Below are 23,651 nucleotides of genomic sequence, written 5' to 3'. Positions count from 1 at the left end.
CAGCGATACTGAGGAACCGCAGGCTGGCACAGACATGGTGCCGCAGCTGCAAGGTAAACACCCAGTATTTTGAGATGTGGGACAAAACCACCAGCTCAAGAGCCGTCAGGAGCGGTGGTGCGTTGCTGTTGTGGCTCCGCGCTGAGTGGAAATATGAGTTAAGACGATAAACGTGTCGATGGAGCCACCTCAACCTGCAGCGCCCAGGCAGGAGGCCGGTGGAAGCCGCCTGTGAGAGGGCCAGGGGAGCACAGCCGCCCCGCCGCATGGCTCCCGCCCGCCTTCGCGCTGCAGCCAGCGTGGAGGGAAGGGCCCAGCAGCGGGGCGGCAGCGGCCCGGGGGCCTGGTGCGACGGGCGCCGCGGCGGCGGCGGCCGGGCGGGCTGCCGGGCGGTGGGGGCCGCGCTCGTCTCCGTGGCAACCGCGCGGAGGCGGCGGCGCGGCGGCAGCGTCCACCCGCCGGTCACCTGACCCGAGCCCGCGGGTCACGTGATACGGTCTCCATCGTCGCCATCTTGAAGCGGTGGCCGGGGGTGAGGAAAAAAAAAATTTTTTTTTTCTTCTTTATTGAAAGCCAGGTAAAAATCAGGGGCGGGCCCTCGGCGCCGCCGGGGCGAGCGGGCGGTGGCCGGCCGGCCGGCAGGTAGGGCGCGGGGCGCGGTGGCGGGCAGGCCCCGGGCCGGCATGCCGCAGCCCATGTGCGGAGCCGCCGGCGGCTGCGGCTCCCGGCGGCGCCTTCCCCGGGCCGGGCCCAGGCCGTGGCCGCCTCCCTCCTCTTCCTACCGCACCGCCCCCCCCCGGCAAGCCAGAATCCCCGCGGCTCGCCCGCCGGCGCGGCGGGTGCTGCTCCGAGCCCAGCCGGTAGCGCCGAGCGCGCTGCTTGAAGGCCGCGCCGGCGGCACCTGCCTGATGTACAGCGGGGGCGGCCCCGCGGGAGGGGGAACCTCGGAGCGGGGTCCGGCGGATCCGCGGCCAGACGTGCCCGAGCAGCAGTCCCGGGGCAGGGCCCGCGCCGGCGGGGGCGGCAGCTGGCAGCCCCAGCTCCTGCTGGAGAAGTTTCCCTGCCCTCAGGAGCCCCGATGCCACCAGACCGGCCTGCCCGGTGAGGCGGTTGTGCAACGCGGTGGTTGGCTTTTCCCCGACCCGGGGCGCTTCACCCTGGCTCTGCCCCCCTGGGTGTCTGACGCGGGCGGAGCGGGCAGCTCCAAGGCAAGAGGCGCTGCCCTCTGCTCCGGATCTTGGCCCTTGGCACCCCCAGACCGTGCACCTTAATTACTGTGTAAGCGGCACCCGCTGGCACAGCCATTTGCCCGACTGAAGTTTTATGAGATTGAGGCGTCTTTGTGCTTCGTGAAAGTAATGTAGTTACTAAAACTCAATTTTTGTACAATTCTTAGCCCTTTAAAAAACAAAGTCTGCAGCAGTAAGCGCTACAGCTACTCTAAACAAAGAATGATGTAACACATACATACCATAGTTACACCTGTGGTAACTTCCAGCAGCTACAAGCATCCCAGATCGATGCATCTGAAGGTACACGCTCTGTTTTCATTTTTGACATAGCAATAGTACGTGGCAGCGTACTTCTTTTAGGGTCAGACAGACCATACGATATTTCATCTTGGTTTCTGTGCTGCTTTCAGATGAAAAAGAGGAAATATTTGTCTACTTAGCATCACTTACAAAGTTTTAAAAGTACTAAGTATAAAGTAGCACCATGGGCTTATAATTTTCCTTAACTCATTCTCAAATTGAAAATATTTCAAGTAGACATTATTCCTTTGACTACTTCATGTAATGTTACATTTGCTTTCAGGGGAAAAAGCACATTTGTTTACTTTTCATAATGGTTTTTGAACATATTATAGCCAGTATGAAACAAAAGCGAAGTATTTTTGTATAACTGAATAGGATAGTTTTCAAATAACAGCCTTAAGCTTCTTTTAAGTTAATGCATAATCAGAGATATTACATGAAAGGGGTATAATTTTTCCTAGCCACATAGACCAGTTAGTCATTCAATGTACTGTGCCAAACGCGTAACAGAAACAGAAGCAGAATATGCACATCAACATGTCTATTGTTTTATGTTTTAAAAGTTAAATACTTGGATGTTTCACTATAAGTCTATGGACACATGCATTGATTCCTGTTAATAAGATGATACTGAACTTGAATTAAATAAGCTGGCTATTTGGTATACTCTTATGTAAAATGATACTTTTTTTGTTTAAATATTATTTAATTTCTGTCTCCTACAATTGATCTACTATTGCAGTGCAGTATTGATCATTTTTAATCTGTTTACATAGATCCAGCTAAAGTCATAAGGCCTTAAGTAGCTTAGTTTTCTAGTTATCATGGATCCAACTGCTCTATGGCTTTATTTATAAACAATTTTATTAAATTTTTCAATTTTAATGTAGGTTATAAGCATTGCCAAGTAAATAATCTTCAAACTAACACTGAAAAATAGTAACATTGAAGGGAGTAGTCTTGTGTTCCTTAATGATTCAGAATTCACAAATACTGATGCATTTTCAATTTGAAATATTTTACATAAGCATATTAGTGGTGGACTTGGCAGTGCTAGGTTTATAGTTGGACTGGATGATCTTTTCCAACCTAAATGATTCTGTGATTCTGAGAGGTGTGAGTGATACTAACATAGCTAATATTGATAGTTCTGATGATAACCTGAATTGTAAGTTGAATGGCAAATAAAGGTAATTTGAATAGTTCTGCCCAGAATTTTTTTTGTAGAGGGAAAGGGGCACCACAGAACCCACTCTTATATGTCTGTTCATTGTATCACTGTGTACTGAATCTGTAAGTAGAAAAGAATGAATTTCATGGTTCTTTAGGACCAGTTCTGGAAGTTCTGGTTTGGCCTATGTATCTTTCTGGGGAAAAAAAACCCCAATAATAAATAATCCACATTAAAGAACTTGGGATACATTTTCAAAGATGACTGACAAAAGAAATACCTGGCATCTCTTTATTGTCAAGGTTTTGTTATATATAGTATATAAAAATACATATTGTGTATAAAATATATGTGTGTATATATAGTGGAACTCAAATAGGTTATTTTTAGCTATTTTTTCAGAAGTAAATTTCACTGTAAGACTTCTTGTCCAACTCCTCCACCCCTCACCCCACAGCTCTGCCCACATCACAAAGTATGTTTTCATGTAAATTTATATATATTGGCTTCTAACTTAACCTCCAATAGTACCACGTTATTGCCTGTGGTTTATGGTTAGACATGTTTAAAGGAAGTGTAAGTGGAAGTAGTTATTGCCTTTAGCATTCCCTCAAAACAGAAAAAAATTACTCTCTATAACTTTAGTACCAATTGATTTTCCCTATAATTAAGGAATTGTAGAAAAAGCTACAATTAGTAGCTTTTCTAGAAAATGACATTTATAATAAGTATGATTTGACATGTGAATGGTCTTTAATATAGTCATAGTGAAATGACTAATGTAAGTAAATACCAGAATTACTTTCTTTTCCTAACATTTCAGGGAAAAAAATTACTTATTTTTGTAAATTATGTTGTTGCAAATTGTCATGTGCTTTAGGAGACATTAGTGTATCAGAGTAAGTACGTTTGAATACATTTTCATATTATATCATGGTTTTTAAATGTAAATATGCCAGTTACTATTGATTGGTATATTTAAGTGTCTAGCATTCAAACTGTGGTCCTTGTAAAGAAAAAGATAATAGCTGTAACAATGCTAATCAGCCTATATTTGACAAATATATATCTTGCCCTTGTACAACTTGGAGTCAGGCTGTTACAGGCTCTCATGGAATTAATCTGTCCAGCTGTATTGAATAGCATCTATGCTATCCACTAAATGTCCTCAAAATCTTTGGCTATCTATATGGCCGTTCTGGCAGGTTTTATTAAATCAGTGGCATTAGGCATCCATATTTAGCAGAGGGAGAAATCTAAATAGGACTGGGTTGTATTTTTATGATTGTGCATGTATAAATATTAATTTTTTATAAACCCCTTTCTCCTAGGTATTATGGAAGAAGGAAGCAGTGTTGCAGTATTGATGCCAAATATTGGGGAACAGGAAGCTGTGCTGATTTCTGAAACAGTCATTGGCCCAACACTGCAGAACAGTGAAAATCAGAGAAAATGTAAAACTGATCCACTAATCCATGTCATCCAGAAACTAAGCAAAATAGTGGAAAGTGAGAAGTCACAAAGATGCCTTTTAATAGGGAAAAAACGTTCCCATCCTAATGCTTCTGCACAGTCTTTTGATGCAGATGATCTTTCTGAAATCCCGGCTAAAGCAATTGAGCTATCTGTTATTGCTACTAAAAAGACTGAAGAGTTACAAGCAGATTATTTTGTGACTGAATGTCTTCCACAAAGCAAAAAAAAAGTGACATGCTACCAGTGTAGTCTATGTAAATTTCTATCACCTTCTCTCTTGACACTACAAGAGCATATAAAACAACATGGGCAGAAAAATGAAGTGATACTAATGTGCTCAGAATGTCATTTTGCTTCCAAAAGCCAAGAAGAACTTGAATCCCATTTCCAAAATTACCACGAGAGTGATGGTAAAAACAGCATCCAGACAAAAGTGCAGCAATGTGTAAATGTCACAAGTTCGGTTTTGCAAGGGCCAGTGGAAGGAAGTGTCAAATCAGGGACTGATCAGGCAGGAAATCTGGACTGTAAAGATGTGACTCAGTCTACTAATATGCCTGAAATGGGTAGGAGAAAATGGTATACTTACGAGCAGTATGGCATGTACCGCTGTTTAATTTGTCGGTACACCTGTGGACAGCAAAGAATGTTGAAAACACATGCTTGGAAACATGCGGGTGAGGTTGATTGCTCCTATCCTATCTTTGAGGAAGAAAATGAAACTGCCAGCTTGTCAGAGACAGTAGTAACTCACACACCTCATAGCATGGATACAGTTGTTCTTTCTTTGGAAAACAGTGAACTTGATATCCATAGTGAACCGTCTCTTCAACTTCAGATTTGCAATTCTGAGCAACTGTCTTGTAAATCACCAGTAGGAACAAATGTAAAAGAGGAAGGGATGTTAAATCAGTCTGTAGTGCATTCTCCTACTACAGAGGTTTTAGAGGAGACTGTATCAGATACGGAACAGGATAATATGATAACTGATAGCCTACTTTCATCAGCACAGAAAATCATCAATTGTAGTCCAAATAAAAAGGGTCACGTTAATGTAATAGTAGAGCGCTTGCCAGGTGCTGAGGAAAGTATCTTACAAAAGCCTTTTTTGATGGACACTGACACTGAAACAGAAAAAAAATTGATCTCAGAGGAGTCCCGTGTTACTTGTGAAGAACCTGATGAAGTTTACTGTTCAGATGAAATTCAAGAAGTAATAATAGGATGGAATAATACCGAGAAGAAAGATAATGAATTAAGCTCTAATAAAAATGTGACAACTGATGAAAATGTGCCTCCTGCACGAAGAAGGACAAATTCAGAGTCTTTACGACTACACTCATTAGCTGCAGAAGCTCTTGTTACAATGCCTATCAGAGCTGCAGAGCTAACAAGGTCTAGCTTCATGACTCTGACTGGAGAAGATGCTGTGGATGCAGGTGCAGGACAGGGAGAAGCTGATGGCCCATGCATGGCTCATTCTAAAGTGGTATCCTCACTGAAGAGTCCTTCAGAGGAGTTTAGTGGCTTAAACCAAAGTGAATGTGCAATAGTTGAGATACAGAAAGAAAGGCCAGAGTTATCAGAAGCGCCAATTAAAATGGGCATCAGTATGTCACTACTTACTGTCATTGAAAAACTGAAGGAGAGGACGGATCAGAATGCTTCTGATGATGACATTTTGAAAGAATTACAAGACAACGCACAATGCCAAAATGCAAATGATGCAAATATTACTGGGAGTAACCTAGTAGAATATATACCTAATGTAGATCGACCCTACCGCTGTCGCCTCTGCCATTATAGCAGCGGTAATAAGGGCTACATAAAACAACATTTGAGAGTCCATCGTCAGAGGCAGCCATACCAGTGCCCTATCTGTGAACACATTGCTGACAATAGTAAGGATTTAGAGAGCCACATGATCAACCACTGTAAAACAAGAATGTATCAATGCAAGCAATGTGAAGAATCCTTTCATTATAAGGTAAAAGTTCTTTCCTGTGCCTGTCTGTAATGGCTAAGTAACCTATTTTGTTACTTTTTTAATAACTGGTAATCCCTCTTTCTAACTTAATTCAGTCTGACATCCTGGCTTCATTGTTTTTACAATTGGGGATTATTACCAGCAGCACTTTCCATATATACAGTTCAGCTGTAATTACTCTGCTTTACCCACTGAAGTAAACTTGCTTCCTCACCTGTGTTACCATCCTGAGAACCATCTTATGGACATATTAATGTCATGTTGTTTTTCTGCCCACATGTAGAAATTCCATTCAGGAAGAAATTAAAGCATCAGAGAACTTAATAGTTGAAACTTTAAAAGAATGCTCAAACATGCCTGCGAGTTGTGAGTGTGTGCAAAAGTAATCATGGCATTTGGGGGTAACATGGGACACTATGAAGCAGAAATTCTTTCCTTTTTTTCCTCTGTTGTTGTGTTGATCTGGATGTTCTGTAGAACTTGGATCTGAGGGATTACACACCAGAGCAGAATAATGTCCTCTCCCATTTTTATAGTCACTAGTTTAAGCATTAGTGCTGGTGAATGTGTTCCTGTGTATGCAGTTCAGTACTTAGATAGCATCAGTATCCAGCTGTGCAACTGAAACTCTTTCTAGGCAATGGTAGCACAAATTCTGCCATATTTACTGCTGTTTAGTCCTAGTTTGAAAAACTGTACAGGTAGGGTGGCAGAAGGATCTCTTTCCTCCCCAAGCAAGTAGAAACAGGTATATGTATTCTTAAGTCACTGGGTAATATGAAAATTGAGTCAGTTTTCACAGAAGCCATCCTTTAACATCTAATCTAATAGTGCTTTTGGAGCATAATAATTTTGGAGGAAGAATTGTTTGCTACTTGTCTGTGGGAATGGGGAAAGAAGGAAGTTTGTTTTTTAAATAAACACAAATCATATAATCCTCTCAGTCGCTGTCATTAATTCTTCATGTTATTAAATAGTGTGATTTACTTTGTTTCTAGTAAAATTATCTGAGGGCTAATCTTTATATACACATAAAATTTGTAACAGTTGTTATTAAAACTTGAGTAACAATGTCACAAATTATTGCAATATTTGAAGTGAACAGTGTAAATTTGTAGTGTGTGTTTAAATGTGGGAATTGTTTTTTCAGAGCCAACTGCGAAATCATGAAAGAGAACAACACAGTCTTCCAGATATCTTTTCAACAGCTACATCTAACAAAGTAATAGTTTCCAACGAGGTAGATGAAAGAGAAGGTACTGTTTATATTTACACTTGAAATTACTGAGAGTCACTCATAACATTACTTCTTTTTGCTCTATTTGTGTAAAACTGGTTTTAAGATCTAGTTCATGCTGAAGTGTTTTCATGCCTGTTCATAACCTTAAATTTATGTTCTTTCCAGAATGAAAAACTTACCATAGTCAGTTTTGAGATACCTTACTGACATTTATTGGTAGGCGAGACGTTTTTAGCCCCTGTAATTGGACCTTGTGTTTCTTCTTAAGAAAAAATGACTGGTGAGGAGTATTCCTCTGAATTTTTAAGAAAAAAAAAATTTCCCCTCTTCAACAGCTACAGTATTTTCCAAATCACCTACAATAAACAGAAGGAAGCCTTTTTTTAAACACACTGTGGTAATGTAGTTTGCTGTCAGCATACACATACAATACCATCCGTTCTGTGTTTAGAAATTTCTGATTAATTATGGTAATGTCCAAAATGAGTCACTCGTTTTAGCCCTAGAGAGGCCAGTGTAAGGCATTCCAGAAATTCAACCAGTATCTGTAATAGTTTCCAGGGTAACTGTAGGTATGCATTTCCTAAATGTCTGTTTAACTGTGTATCTGCTTATAATTTAATAGTGTTTGTTTTAAAAACAACAACAACAAAACCCAAATACTTGATGTGTTAAGGTAGTGAAATAGGAAGAAATAGCCAAATGTTGACATTTAGGAAAAAATGTGGTCTCAAAATCCTTTGAGTATCCTGGAGGCCTGATATTTATTATTGCAGCTTGAATGCGTCCTCTTCTCTGGTGAGTTTAAGTTACTGAAAATATTTACAGCATTTTTATTCTGAAGGCAACATAGTAATTGTTAGTATTTTGCAAGCACTGTGGAAAAATCCTAGTAATTATATCACCTCTGAACAACTGTGGGGTGAAGTATTTCCTTTTTGTGCATATACCTCTGTTCTGTCCTAACTATGTTTGTTTAGATAGCAAAAGGTGCACTATAATAGTACTTAGAATGCAGCTGAAATTTCTAGGTTCAACTCTCACCTGTACAGCTGATCAGTGAGTGCAAAAATAGTCGTTGAAATTGATGCTGCTGTGTGTGGAAAAAGGTACTAACCAGTGTGAGCCGGGCTGGATGACTTCAACCAGTAATGATTTGTCCAAAAGCAACATGGTACATGTCAGAATAGAATGAGCTCCTTAACTCATAGCCTCTTTTTCTGGCTTTCAGTACACAAGTTAGAAATTTAAAAGTTAATTACCTTATCAGCCTCAGGTAGAATGACCCTTCCCAGCTCCTTTTTGCTCTCATCAGTGCAGAAAGCATTTAAATTCAGGAAATTGATCTGCAGTGCTTATTACACCCCTAAGACCTAAGCCTGAGAGAGCCATCTGAAGTCAGGGAGAGACAGGAAAAAGGCTAGGGAGTGTCTGCTGGTAGTTGGGGATGTTCCTTCCCCATTAAGTAGTGGGTTTTTTCTTCAGAAGAAATTGCAAAAACGTTTCTACAGAAGTGATAGGAAGTAAAACATTGTTAGTTTAGCTGGTTACAAATACCTAGGATCACAACTTGAACTATTACTTCTGACAATGTTTTGTTTTAAACCAGTACTTGTAAAGATGTCATAATACAGGAATAACTACCTTGCAACACGTGAAACGTCAGATTTTGGGGAATACTGTACCTTTTGAGCTCAAGTCCTGTTAAGGTGACTGAAAACCAAGATGTCTATCGCTTTTGAAAACAGTATGTTTTAATAAGGTGGTTTTACAGTTTATATTCTGATCTTGTAACTTAATCTCCATGAAAGAGGAGCCCTTGTTTGAGAAAAATGCCTGCTTTCAATTTAATTACTTTTGAGATTTTTTGGTTAAATATTTTTTGCTCATTATTATCTTATAGAAGTGTTATAGCCATGCACTTTAATTGATTGTTTACCCCACATGAAATTTAGTGACGTGGCTTGAATGAAAACAGTTCTTTTAAACTTTTATTAACTCATCCTGTGGAATGCTTAAATTATTTCAGAACCAATTTATAATCAAATTGCAACACCACTGCAGTACAGCAATCTCTTGTCAAACAGATGTCATCCCTATAAAGAGACACAAAACAAAGAAGTTTATGGCATAGCATCTGTTTATGTGAAAGATGCCTGAGCTGGAACAGTTTCATTTCTTGCTTATGAAATAGTTAGCCCTAAAAGTCTCTTTATTCATCATGGTTGTACAATAAATTAAAAGGAAGCATTATGAGACTGGATATGATCGGATTGTAAATGTCTAATAATGAAGGAATAGGATAATAAGCAGCATTACAGGAGCACCTGTTACTGCTGCTAGAACAAAGATCTGTCATTTCCATGTTTGCTTTTAAGAGACCTGATATCTTCCATCCAGAAAGCAAAAAAGGCCCCAAACCCAGAAGAAATAAGCCAGTGGAGGGAGTGGGGGACATGACTGCTGTTTTGCAACAGCAAGAGATTATATGATGTATTATAATTCATATGTATTTTGTTGAAGGAATAAATATAAAGTGGTGATTAGTATAAATAATTGCTCCTGTGTGCGTGCTACTGGGTGGTTAGTCACAACTGTGTAATAGATAATATCTTTACATAATGCTTTAAAAAATCTCATTAGATACTGTTTGTTTTAAGTTGCCTGCCCAATAAAATACCAGATTCGTAACAGAAAATACATTTAGAAGCAGTTTATTCTAAAGCTGCAGGATTTCAGATGGAAAACCCATTCAAACACCAATGCAATAGCTTAACCTTCACACAACCCCTGTTCTCCCACAGATCTGCAGCTCAGTGGCTTTGTACTCATTTGAGGTCTTCTCCATAAATGTGCATTCATTGAAGAATAATTGTAGAAATATAAATTCCAAACTCTCCAAGTGTATAATCAAGATTGTTTTGATAGTTTACATTACAGGGGAAAAAAATATATAATTTTTGTTCTATGAGCCTATCGTAGGAAAAAATGTGATGTATTTTACTTCGACTTCTGAAGAGTGCCTGTAAAATATTACTTCCATATCTTCATAAGAATGCTAGGAGTGAGCACTGTGTCATGTTTTAACAGAAAAAATACAAAATATTTTTTCTGTTATCTTGGTACACACAGAAATATTTAAATTTTATTTCAGACTGTATTTGGATTGCTATCTTATGACATACTATATATTCTTCAGAATAACCCTCTGGGGGTTATCAGCCCTACCTAATTACTTTGCATCTTAAACCAAAAGTGCTGAATTTTGGAGTGAAAGTTTAATTAGTGGTAAATTTCCCTCACTTAAAGTTAGCTGTGTGACTGTATTCCTCAGAATAACATATCTAAAACTTTTTTTGACATAAATTCATTGCCCACCTGTGGGGAAAAAATAGCAAAGAGAAAAGGTGAAATTCCATTTTGGATGACTCATTCTACTGGCTTATTCTGAAATGTTTCCTTAAGAGTTTTACCTTAAAGATTCTTAATTGTTGCTTTGATAATGGAAAAATTCAGTCAGGGTTTATAGAGTCCAGCATCGTCAAGAGGAAACTCCAGAACAAAATTATCTTTACAAAATCTGTTCAGTATTTTGGACTCAGGAGATGGAGCTTCTGTTTTCAAGGTAAACTCTATAGTTCCTCCTGAGTTCAGTCAGCTTGTCTCATTCCTCCCTTCTTTAGCTAAAAAGAATTGGATTCACGGAGATGGTAGAGGAGGGGTTTTCAGTCAGTTTTTCTTACTCCAAACTGGAGAGAGGTTCATGGTATTTGGACCTAAGCAAGAGATGTGTCTTAAAAGTCTACTTTCTATCTTTTTGGACAGTCACTTCAAATTTCAAGCTTGTTTGTCTTCTCAAACTGCAAGTTGGAACAGTGGCAGACAGACCCTCCTCTCAGTGTGACATGGACCTTCACTGCTCTTGACCTTGACAAACCTTTAACAGAATTCTTCAGGATTCAGAACAGAGGGTTCCCATTTGGGAAATTAGAACTTAGATTTTTTTAGAGAGGGGAGTTATTTCTGGTTTGAGGAGGAACTGGGAGGCCTGGGAAGTAGATCGCTTTCTGATATTATCAGAGCACTTAAGGCAATATCTACTGAAAAACATCCAGCTAATACACCTTTTTCCATTCCACCTAGGATCTTCTGCTGTACCCTACTGGTAGTAAACCCGTTCACAGCACAAACTAATGATTTTTTTCTGCTAGAGACGTGTTTCATACAAGCAAGAAGAGTTGCTGAAGTCTGTTCTTGCAAGATTTGAGCTTTACTTTGTCTCCCACACATTATTTATTGAATTGTATATTCATCTGCCTTTGTGGGTGTACTTCAGTAATGATCCTTACCCACCAGAGAAATTCTTTAAGGATCTGTATCAGAGTTTCTTCAAAGCCCATGTACGTAACTGAGAAACATGGCTTGACTGTTCAGCCAGCTAATAAGAATGTGATGTAAAGATAAAATGAACTTGAGCACCCTACTTGCACGTGGAAATAAAAGAAAAAAGTAGAATTATACAGGCTAGTGAAGAGGTTAGATGCTGAAAGTAAACCCCTTTATTTCCGTTTGAGTTTTTTTGTTTTGGTTTGGGGTTTTTTTGTTTGTTTGGGTTTTTTGGCACTAGTTCTGATTTAAACAGCTCCAACCTTGGTGTCTCTTCGTGATTTTGCTATTCCCTCATTTGGGGAGTGCATGAAGGCTGCATGATAGGCTGGAATGGAAAAACAACTTATATAAAAAATACCATCCCTCTTCCCAAATGTTAATATTTTAACCCAAATCAGTTCCATTATTCAGTAAGGGAGCAGGAATAGGGCTGTTTAAGTCTACACACTTACATCTCAAAAATACTCAAACTGTGCACTTCCAGGCACACATTTTCCTATGTTAAATCAGTCATTAGCCTTTGTCTCTGCAACTATTAATTTTTCAAGAGTTTCTTTCATTCTGGAAAGAAAAAATGATTTTTTTTTTTTTTTTACAACTGCTTTTTAGTCATTTGGAGAAGTTCCAAATTATTTCTTAACACATCTGATCGGTATCTGTTTGTTTTACCATCTCAGATCCTTCTGAAAGTATGAGTGGATTGGATGATAAAGAGAATGTAGATGCTTCAGAAGGCCTTTTGCTTTCCTTACCTATATTTGCCAGTTTGAAACTTGTCCTTTCTCAGTGCTCATCGTTTCCTTTGATTTGATCCATTCCACAAAGCAGTGAAACTGTTGCGTTCAGCAGTTCCCACATTTTATCACCTTTTGCTGTAACACAGAATTTTAACCCAACTGCAGGAAGAAGGGAAGTCTGCATAGACAGAAAGAATAGGTTTTCTTAAAATTTTAGTAATTCCAGTAAAAGGTAAGGGGAATACAGAACGGCATGTTAAATAAACTACACCTTTATTATCTCTGTGTCCATTGTCATTTTGCTCAAAATACTTTAATAAAAGTATTAAATATTTACAGCTATTTAGAAGTATTACTTTAAAACGTTAATTTATGTTTCGTAATTCAATTGTGCTGAAATTATCTGAGGACTCCTTACAATGCTGAATGCAACTCTAAAATAATGGATATTGTTCCATATAGGAAATAAGTCTTCAGTTCAGAAGCTGTATAGATGTGATGTATGCGACTACACAAGCACAACTTATGTTGGTGTACGAAATCACAGACGAATTCATAACTCAGATAAGCCATATAGGTAAGTGTCTCAATATGCCTGGTTTACTTAATTTAAAAGGATACTTAATTGCTCATGCATTTTTGAAGATAATGTTAAAGAATTCCAATTACATAATTTTACTGCAAATTTGAAGTTGCCACGCTTGCTGGTTGACTCAAACTATGCAATTAAGATTTGCTAACTTTTCCAGGATGCATCTTTTGCTGTAATAGTCTACTGCTTGTTTTGTTTGAAGCATTCAGATGCGGAAAGAGAAATAATTACATTTTAATATTGAACTTTGGCCAACAGTAATAATATATTTCTTGAACTCCATGCACACTTAAGTTCATTTTGGATTTGCTTTAGTGCATGTTCTCCATTGTCATATTGCTACTTTGCACATTGGCTGCTACAGTGTGGCAAAATTCTGCCCTTTGTCTTGTCACCAGTCCCCTCATCTTTCTCACAGGTTTCAAACCATATTAACACAATCACTTAGAATCAGATCTTATAACTTTTCTACAAGGGAGTTATATGGTTTTCTGTAGAAACTTTGATATATAAAATCACAGGTAATAGTATAGCTCAGGTCCCCAGCAGAAAAATAAATCATGCATTTTTCTATTGGTTCCTGCATAAATTCCTGCAAATTCAATCTATGCTCATTCAGTGTGGATCTCTGTCCCTCTCTAGTGGCTGGAAAGTAGATCTGTGTTAATAAAATTTTTGAGCTAATGTACTTCTATGTTTTTAATACAAATTTTGAAAACTCAACACCTTGAAATGCTGAGCACAGCCAAGGAAGGACTTTCTCTTTTGGATAAACAAACACGGAAGACGTGTTTTATTTTGATTTGTGTATTATAGTGATATCCCATAACACTAGCAAAAATTTGCAAGAAGAGCAAATGTGGAATACAAATAGATATTTTTTTTTCTCCTCAGAATCTTCCCTATTGCTGTTATTTGTAACTTAGTGGGGCTGGAACAGCAGATACTGTAGAGGGTCTTGTATATGGTAGTTTTCTGAATTGGTGTTAGGCAGCCTGTTTGATTTAGGTACCCTTGAAAATTTTCCATTGGTGATATAGACTGTTCCATACTAAATGTAAGCCCACTGAGCTGGCTTGCTTTTCTGATTATTTTTTCATAAGTCACTTAGACAAATCGGCAGACTTGATAGGATGCTTAAGCCACAGCCTAAAAACCATAAGGTTCCAGTATTCATAGCATTTCTCCTTCTGAAACATGTATTCCTCAAGCCTTTCATAGTATCATATAGCAACCTACTATACTGCTGTCTTATTTATAGCGGTAAACATATTTTATTATTTGTTCAACAAAAATTGCTGGAAATTAAACTGTATAGCCCTCAGTGATGCATTTTTGTAGATTTGATACCTTCTGGATTTTAATCGTGCACAATTAAGTCCTTTCAAAAATCAAGTGAGTAATCTCAAGTTAAGTAGCCTGCAGTCTTGAACTCTTTCACACCATAGACCAGACTTAGTAAATGTTGGACATTTTACCATTTCAGAAAAAAGAAACAACTGAAGTCCCTAACAAATATGCAGAATTCTAGCTGAACTTGATGGCTACTGTTTCATTATGTTATATGCATGAAGCTTGTGTGGTAGTATGTTGGTATTTATGGGTAGCATAGTATTTGTGTAATACTTCAGGATCTAAATCCGTGGATCTAAATCTAGATCCAGCCTGACTGTTTTATTATTGGTTTTGTACAAAAATATTGTCACAGAAGTAAAAAAAAAAAAAAATTTAAACAGCATGGTGTGACATCCTTAGGGCACTTGAATCTAAATGTGTTGATCTTATCCCTGACTTCTGTATCAGATACAATGCTCTGAAACTTAGACGTTTTATTACTAAATAGGTAGTTTGGCTTTTAAACAAACATGGGTGTTGCTTTAAGTAGAACATTTATTCTTGAGGAACAAGACTCACTTCTAAATACACTATGTCCCCTATAGCTCTTATGGTCATATTCCACCTTTGCATAACATATCCAAGCAACTTGCATCAGGGCTGCTTCACTTCAAGTGCATCCATCTCCCTTGTACTTCATGTTGCTTACCAGTGCTTAGAGGTGCACAAGATAGGTGTCAGGAAGGAACAGAGTCCATGTGCCTAGTGATTCTTGCTCAAAAGTGGAGGCTTTTTTGGGCTGCAAGTGATTCTCATGGTCCAAAAAATGAAACAATGTCATCACTTGGACTTCTGTAAATATTGCTAGTTTTTAACTGTAGTCTTTCCAGATAGCTTTGCTTTCTCATAGATTTTTATTTCTGGAATAGTGTTAGCAGTTAATTGTCAGATTAGTTTACTTGTTGTTGTCTCTTTAGATGTCAAGTATGTGACTTCGCCACCACAAATATGAATAGCTTGAAATGCCATATGAGGCGCCACCCCCAGGAGCATCAGGCAGTGCAGCTAATGGAACAGTACAAGTATGTAACAGTTCTAATTTGGCAAAACGCTGTGATAGTAGTGATTTTGCTATGTTAAGATACAAAGCAGGGTTCATATTCTGTTCTCTTCCCTCCTAGATTCATTCTTTGTTCCAGTGACTTTTTTTTCTTCTTTTTTTTTTTTTTTTTTTTTGAGAGAGAGAGAGAGAAGGAGATTTGATGTGGCATCCCCAGGTGATGTTTATGCTAGCTAATTAAATGCATCCATGACCTCCCTTTGGTACAGTATTCAGCTTTTTCTATCCAGGATGCGGTGGTTGCATATAAACTGCCTATTGCAAGTAGTTTCTGGACCGTGTTAATTGCCAGAGCGTGCCTGGAATTGTTTGGGAGGATGCAAGTGCCAAAACCATGCCAGGAGCACCTCTAACATTTAACGTTATAGACTGTTGAATTCCAGTACCCAGGAATGTTCTCTGACTTTGTTTAATATCCTAGTCTAGGCATGGCCTTTGCATATACATGTTAGTTAGAATCTAGATTGGCATCACACTGCCCTAGTTAAGAATTAGTATGACTAGTCGTTACGTTTAAGTGATAAGTGTTCTTTATAGTCTGTCCATAGGTATGTGTGTTCTATATATATACACACACATATATGAGAAAATTGGCATAAATACATGCAATTGTTTACTACTAATTTGCAACAAAAAATAAAAGCTGAGAAAGGAAAGAGAATGAGGAATGTTCTGAATGTTTCTTTCTGGAAGATTTTACAGACAATAGGAAGAATCTAAATAAATTACATTCAGATAAGGGTTTCTTCTCAAGAAAATGGGCTTCTACAACTTCAGAGTCCTTCCACTGCATTTTTCCTCCAAAATTTTTTCTAGCCACATTAAGTTCTATTTTCTCTGCTGTCATACTTCATACAGTATTGGTGAGTGCTCTTAGTATTACCAAAGATTACTGAAAACCTCCACACTTTGGTCCCTGCATCCCCGAGGAAGCAGTCTATCAAGAGCTGCAAGATAATTGTTTCCTCAGTAGATCAATTTAGGATACACTTGAAGAGTAAATTTTAATAATTCAACACAGGTCAACCAGCAGGGCAAATCATGCTATAGAATTAAAAGAGTTCTACTGCTAAACTCCGTGGTAAATAATTTTGTTTCTCTGGGAATGTCTTGCATATACAGTAACTATACATTAAGTACATGGTCATAAAGGGCAGGCAGTGCATCATGCTAAAAGCTGTTGAGTTTCTGTGTCTTTGATTTGAACTGAATGCTAAAGCAGTCAACAGCACTTGGCTCATGACACTGTTCTCAGCAAAGTAAATCTGATTAGTAAATCACCCAAGTAAATTAACGTACTTCAAAAAATGAGACTGTAATTAAAAGGGGGTAAAAACAAACACTGAATTCTTGCTACATTCACCGTGTTACCAACCCACTGACCAAACTGTGTTAATGGCACAGGAAAATAATACATATAATAAGACTAGTGGAATACATGTGTGTATAGAATGGAATTAAGATTATTTGCTGATCTTTGTGTTTTGCAAAAAAATATTTTCGCCTAATTTTATCTACAAATTAACTATAAGGTCTGCCTTTTATCTTATTTTTAATGATGTCATTAATTTGTAACAGCCTTATTAGAAATGTTAAGATTCTCAACCCGAGTGTGAACTTGCCTATATTTGAAAGCATCCGTTTTCTTTATAAGGCTTCAAATTAGAAGGAAAAGAGAAAAATAGGATAGTACATTCCAAATCAAGTAACAGAGAAAAGTGAGCTAGAAGGATACGCTGCTTGTTCCCCAGCAAGACAGAGTTATGTTGCTGCATGAGCAAGGTAACGTACCATGCCTTCACCTAACTTGTCAGGGTTGTGCTGTTCTTCACCGTCTTCTGCTGACCAGAACTAGTTTCCTATATATGATTATTTGGAAGGCATTTAAGGACTGTATCCTGCTGTCATTAAGAGAAGTTGTAAAACCATACTGAATTGTATGTATAACACAGTTTTATATAGGCCTTCTCATGGTTCCAGGTTATATTTCTGAAAAGGTCTTAAAAATTTACAAAAACTTATTAGTATAGTAGTCATTTTAACAGATGCATCATAGTGTAACATACCGGGATCACATTGCTTGAGCAAAAAACATCGTGCTCTCATTGACATAGACTGAGGTGCATTCCCAGCTATTCACTAGAACAAGGTCACCTTCAGTTGACCCTGGTCTTTTCCATGTGATTTGAGAAACTGAAGACTTCCAAAGTAGCAGGTAGCTAAGTAAAGTAGGTTCCTCGTCCAATAGACAAGGAGCTACGCTGTCTTTACCATGAGTACTGTTCTGCTCTGGAGTAGTGTCATGCAGTATCACTCATCTCTTTCATGCAGAGCTGACTAATTTATCATCTTAGAAAACACTTCTAAAAAAACTTCTTCTGTTGTATGTTCATGTATGAAAAAAGTCCTATGGGATTTGATCAGTCCTGAGTTATCTGTGTCTGTAAGACACTACGTCTCTATGTAAATAGGGCACGTTCTTCAAGGTTTTTTCTTTACTGTGTAAGGCGCTGTTTTATAGGGAAACAGATTATTTAGTCTTGTGTTACCCAAGCTGATGGAAAACTCTATGGACAAAATTCTCACCTGTCTAAATCTCAACCTGTGAATATATTCAGAATCGAACTGGACACTGCTGTTGGCAACCTGCTGTAGGTGATCCTGCTTGCGCAGGTGGATTGGACTAGGTGATTTCAAGAGATCACTTCCAACTTCAACAATTCTGTGATCCTTAAATAAACTAATATATACTACACCAGAAAACTTTGTTAGCTCAATTAAAATTATCAGTGCTAACTACAGAGCTCCTGTGTGGTTCAGAGCAATGGCAAAAAGAGCTGCCTACCGGCCTGCCATGTGCCACACCAATGAACTCCATGTTTCTGCAGTTGTCAGAACTACTGCATTTTTGCAGTACTTAAACAATTTTAACAGGCCAAACAGATAAGATTTTAATACAGTTCTTCAAGAAGTCAGAAAAAGCAAAGTCAAAAATTCTCAGACCCTAAAGATAGTCTTACATTTCAGGATGAAACTTTGCAAACTAACTTGACTTAGTTACGAAAAGGAAAAGAGGGACCAAGAAGACAATTGACATGTATCTCTTTACTTATCCTTTTGGAAGAACTAATCCATTACTAAACAAATAAAATTTAACTTCTAAATGTTTTTCTTTTTCATTCTCCACTTTTTCCTAGATGTTCTCTCTGTGGATATGTCTGCAGCCATCCTCCATCCCTGAAGTCCCACATGTGGAAACATGCAAGTGACCAAAATTATAACTATGAACAAGTGAACAAGGCCATTAATGATGCAATTTCACAAAGCAGCAGGTATGTCTGATTTACTTTCAAGCCCTATCATCTAGAATTTTCAAGGGACCCAACTCTGATCCAAAATAAAGTTCCTGTCAAAAAGCAACAACTCTAAGTTTTTATATTTATTTCGGTTTTTATTATTATTTCAGGTTTCAAGGACAGCTTCCTGACAAAACCTTATTAGAAGGCACAGATGAAAGTACGGTACCTATACTAGGAAGTTCAGACAACTTGGTGTCTTTTACAGAGTCTATTAACCAGACTACAAATGAAATTTCAGGTTCTGATGAAAATGAAAAACCTAACTTGATGAATACCTCATGCAGTTTAGAAAAGAACTCCACTCTACCCTATCTTGGCACAGAATATTGTGTTCTTCTCTTCTGCTGCTGCATTTGTGGTTTTGAGTCTACCAACAAAGAAAATCTGCTGGATCATATGAAAGAACATGAGGGTGAAATCATAAACATCATTCTAAATAAGGACCACAGCACAACTCAGAGCACAAACTAGGTGAAGCAGTAAGTTAAAGTGAGGGTTTCCTGGAGTGAATATTTTCTTTCTTTGTTAATTTTTGCCTGAGAAGCTTTCTAAGGAGAAGAATTGCAAGGAAAATTTGATTTCCCATGGTGAGTCTTTGTTTCAGTAGGAGTACAAAATTTTAACCAGGGACCGATGAATCATTTAAGAGATAAATATGAGTGGGGAAGATCCTTTTTAACCTGTTCTTTCTCTTTATGGTGCCAAGAATGTAGAATTGTTGGGGTTTTCTTTTATTGTCAGGTACTAGTCAGTAATAATGCATTAGCACCGTACGTTAAAACCCAAAGGTATGAAAGCTTTGTATCAATTGAAAAGCTTTCTTCCACCTCCCTCTTTGTTGTTATCCAAGTATTTCAGCAAAGAATTTTTTTACCCTCTTTTTTGTGAAACTGGCAACAGACCAGGTAAAAATTTTAAACTATGATCTCCTAAACCCCACTGCGTGGATTCTGGAAGGATTCTGAAGGGCATGTGTGTGCTTGCATGCAGACATAGGTGTTTCATTTTTTCCGATCTATTTTTAAGGCCTTACAAACTCCAAGTTGTCCTTCAACAAAGACTGCTATCTTTTCTCTTGATTTAGAGCACCAGGAGCTGAGAAGCCTAGAAGCATTTTGCTAATAACTTTATCTGATTGGATCCTAACTAAAAAAATTATACTTTTTGGAATGATAGTGTGTAAAAGATCCTTTATAATGATGACCTACTGTTTCTTAATGGTTTTCTTGACACATTCGGCAGAAGTATTTAAAAAAAAAAAAAAAAAAAAAAAAAAAAAGCAAGCTTATCATATGCCACTTTTAATTTGTGGTGATTACTTTTGCAGTATATATGAGCAGTGTTTTTTAATGAGAACAAGATATTAACAGTAATCACCACAAAGTGATGTAGATTAAAACTTTGTAGATTGCTAAAGGTGTAGGTGAGCCCGAAGTGGGATTTTGAGAAATGCCTACGTGCTTTGGAGTTCTTTGAAATCCCACTGGCTGTCTAAAATCCTCACTTGTCTGGCAGAGCTGTAACTGTAGAAATAATTCACTGAAAGATACAGTAATCTTCCTGTAGAAAATCATATTTTTTAAAAAAAGGCTAACTGTATTTTAAGCGAAAATTTATCCAGTCACTTGTAGAATAAATTTTACTAGTGCATATAATAGGGATTCATAAAGGGAATTAGGGATTACTTTGTTTTCTGAGGAACGCATAGAAAACTCCCTTTTAAAGCCTTTAGCTTCTAAAATTACAGTGCCTTTTTTTTCTTTTACAGTTACAGCAGTTTGCAGTACAAGACATTAATCTATGTATCATTTCAGAATATTATCATACTGGCTAATTACTGGCAACTTTGTTGAGGTTATTTGTAAAAGTTGGCTCCTTAAGTTGTTTGAAATATATGCTTCAACCAAGTGAAGTAGTAGCACTTCCAAAGAAGCCCTTTAGCAGCTAGATTTAAACTTTCTAGTTCAGGTATGTATTTCTGCTTTTGAAAAATGGCAGATGTACAGAAGCATGCCTAGTTCCTGACATGGGGATGGAGTTACCTGATTTTTAGTAGCTCACTACTTTAAAAATGACTTACTCTTAGAAAAACAGTATTTTACAGTTATTTTATTTACACTTTAGTTTCTGCTAGCAGAAATAAGCTACAACTGTAAATCTAAGAAGGTGGCATATGTAGTGTACAGTCTATTGCACTATCGCTGACTAGAAGTGGCAAACAGAAGAGCAAGTCGTTACGACTTTAGGAACCAGCACAAAATCTAAAGGCCCAGGGGTAAAGGCACTAGGATTTCAAATACATTTGATGATTTTTGTTTTCATGTGATTTCCTCCATTTGATTTGTTATTCTGGGTTAAATATCTATTATTTTGTTTATAAATTAGATAGCAGAAAGTACACCTTTTACTTTAAAAATTGGTCAGGGTATAATATCAAAGCATTTTTGTGTCAGATATTTGAGATATTTTAAATACATATGTGAAGAAAGTATACATTCTTTTCAGTTAAAAGTTATTTTTCATATTCCTACAGATGGATTTTACGTTTGAAAAACATGATTTATTGACATGATCTCAAATTCAGTTAGAGATAGTGAACTTTTAATGGGTTATTCATGCCGTCTTAGAGATAGTAAACTTTTAATGGGTTATTAATACGGTGTTATTGACACCAATACTTTACCTTCAATATAGAATTCATGTGAAAAGATTACATTATCTGGAATATATCTCAACTTTCTCATTCAGGGATCCCATTTGTTGAAAAAAAATTAAAGGTACAATGAGATCCATAGTAAAGGTAACCTACCAGTCAGTATCCACAGAAACAGTATTTTGCCACATTGTTATTTTTGTGTAAAGGGATTATTATTTTAAAGTTGCTCAGCTAGTGAAAGATAGAAAGGTGAAAAACTTGCATTCATAAGCTAAGGAGGAGATGGCAGTGAAGTAAGACTTAAAAAGCAAGTAACCTTGAATCTAAATTAACAATTGTGGTGTATGTGCAAGCCACGTTTGCAGCATCCAGCATAATGCACCAGGACTCACTGTAATGGGATTACTAAACAGGATGCATCTATTCACAGTTGTTCTTTGCCATCTTGTTCCTTTTTTTTCTCCATGTGTTCCTATAAAATAGTAGAAAGTTAGTTGCCTCTAAAAACCATTATCAATCCTAACAAATGCCAGCAAATAATTCTTTCCCATATGCACAGATTTTTTAAATTTTTTTTAACTGTTTTCATGCTGCTTGCCATTAGTTACCCACTCACAACTCCCATGAACTTTATCAGAAGTTCTGCATGTGAAGTTAATTATAGACTTAGTTTTTCTGAAAGCAAATTATTCCTCAGGTTATCTGCTTTAGAAAGTGTATGGTTGGCTTGATTGCATGTTATGTAAGGGGTTTTAAGCACATTTCAAAGTCACTAACACTGCAGTCTTCCCCTTTCTTTAAGCTTTTAAAATACTTTTCAATCTTCTGTCACAGCACTATCAGATGATCAGCTATTCACTTGCTGTTTGTTTAAATTAGATTTTATTCTGCAATACGATCTGTAACTTGCAGCTTTGTTTTAAATGCCTGTACTTCTACTAAAGAGAAAACTTCATTTGTACTAGGCTGTACTGATAAGTAGGTGCATATTTCATCTTTCCGATTTATGCTTGGCCTGGGAAAATAGAGTGGGATTCAGTCAGAGTTATTGTATTTTCCTCTTTCAGAAGCCCTTATTTAATCATTTTTAAAAATGTACAGTTGGTGCTCAAAGTAACATTTGTTAAGATATATTTAATAGAAATTTACATTTGCATTTGATATTCATGGACATGGGTACATGTATTTTTTTAAGAAAAGGTATTGTAACACTATGGCACTGCTTTTCTAGCCAAAGTATAAAAAATTTAGAAAACTGACATGTAAAGACTGCAGTTAATTCTGATACTGTATCTTATTAAATAGGATGACTGTCATTTTATAAAATTATCCAGCACATTAAGCTGCATGCCTTAAGCTCTCTCTAGGATTGTGTTCCTGATAGACGACTGTTTGGAACTATGAAGCAAAGTCTGTAGTACTACTTTAACTACCTTCTGAAATACTGTACAATGTTAGAATAATTTATTTTGCTTTACAGGAGTTTGTCACGTATTGACTTTAATATTGTATTTTGGTAATAAACTTTTTTTGTTAAACACTTTAGTCACTTTTATTTGACCTGTATAAAATATGAATATGGAAGATTCAAACATTGAACTAATGTTCAGAGATTTGGGAATCTGTTTAAATCAGAAAGTATCTGAAATATTTCACTGCCATTTCTCACTCTTGTGTCAAGTTATTACAGTTTTAATACTGTTAATACAAGTTTTATAGAAGTAACTGTAGCGGTGAAATATGAGACTATTAAGTCAAAATATTTGTAAGCCTTTATGCAGTTATGATGGGACAGTGCTGAAGGACAGAACTGCACTTTCAAAATCCGTAATGAAGCTAGCAGGAATTTTTTCCCTAATTTAAATGGAGTGAAAGCCTTATGCAGCTTTTATTCAGGTAAGTGATTGACTCTTCTTTATCCATCACATAAGCTAAAACATACCTTGCAACCTAATCTTTAATACATATTTCTTGGCTTTGCTGAGCTTTTCTTCCCATCTTTTTGTTTGTTTGGTTTTTTATTTGGGGGGGGGGGAGTGGGCGGGGGGAAGTCA

At 37.4% G+C, this 23,651-nt stretch overlaps 1 protein-coding gene across 3 annotated transcripts; it reads left to right on the top strand.

Moving 5' to 3' along the window:
• Window positions 1-478: 478 nt before the first annotated feature.
• ZNF507 (zinc finger protein 507) lies at window positions 479-23,135 on the top strand. Of its 3 annotated transcripts, XM_055818683.1 has the most exons (8): window positions 484-532; window positions 1,397-1,532; window positions 4,038-6,169; window positions 7,320-7,425; window positions 12,998-13,112; window positions 15,440-15,544; window positions 18,780-18,914; window positions 19,049-23,135. In XM_055818683.1, the coding sequence occupies exons 3-8, from the start codon at window positions 4,043-4,045 to the stop codon at window positions 19,410-19,412; spliced, it is 2,952 nt and encodes a 983-aa protein (XP_055674658.1). In that variant the 5' UTR covers window positions 484-532; window positions 1,397-1,532; window positions 4,038-4,042; the 3' UTR covers window positions 19,413-23,135. The 3 variants fall into 3 exon arrangements, with proteins under 3 accessions (XP_055674659.1, XP_055674658.1, XP_055674660.1); XM_055818684.1 differs by lacking the exon at window positions 1,397-1,532 and having other exon boundaries at window positions 479-532; XM_055818685.1 differs by lacking the exon at window positions 15,440-15,544.
• Window positions 23,136-23,651: the final 516 nt, after the last annotated feature.

Source organism: Falco peregrinus, chromosome 14 (genome assembly GCF_023634155.1).
Source record: "Falco peregrinus isolate bFalPer1 chromosome 14, bFalPer1.pri, whole genome shotgun sequence".
Lineage (NCBI taxonomy): Eukaryota > Metazoa > Chordata > Aves > Falconiformes > Falconidae > Falco > Falco peregrinus.
This window is presented reverse-complemented; position numbering and strand designations above follow the sequence as displayed.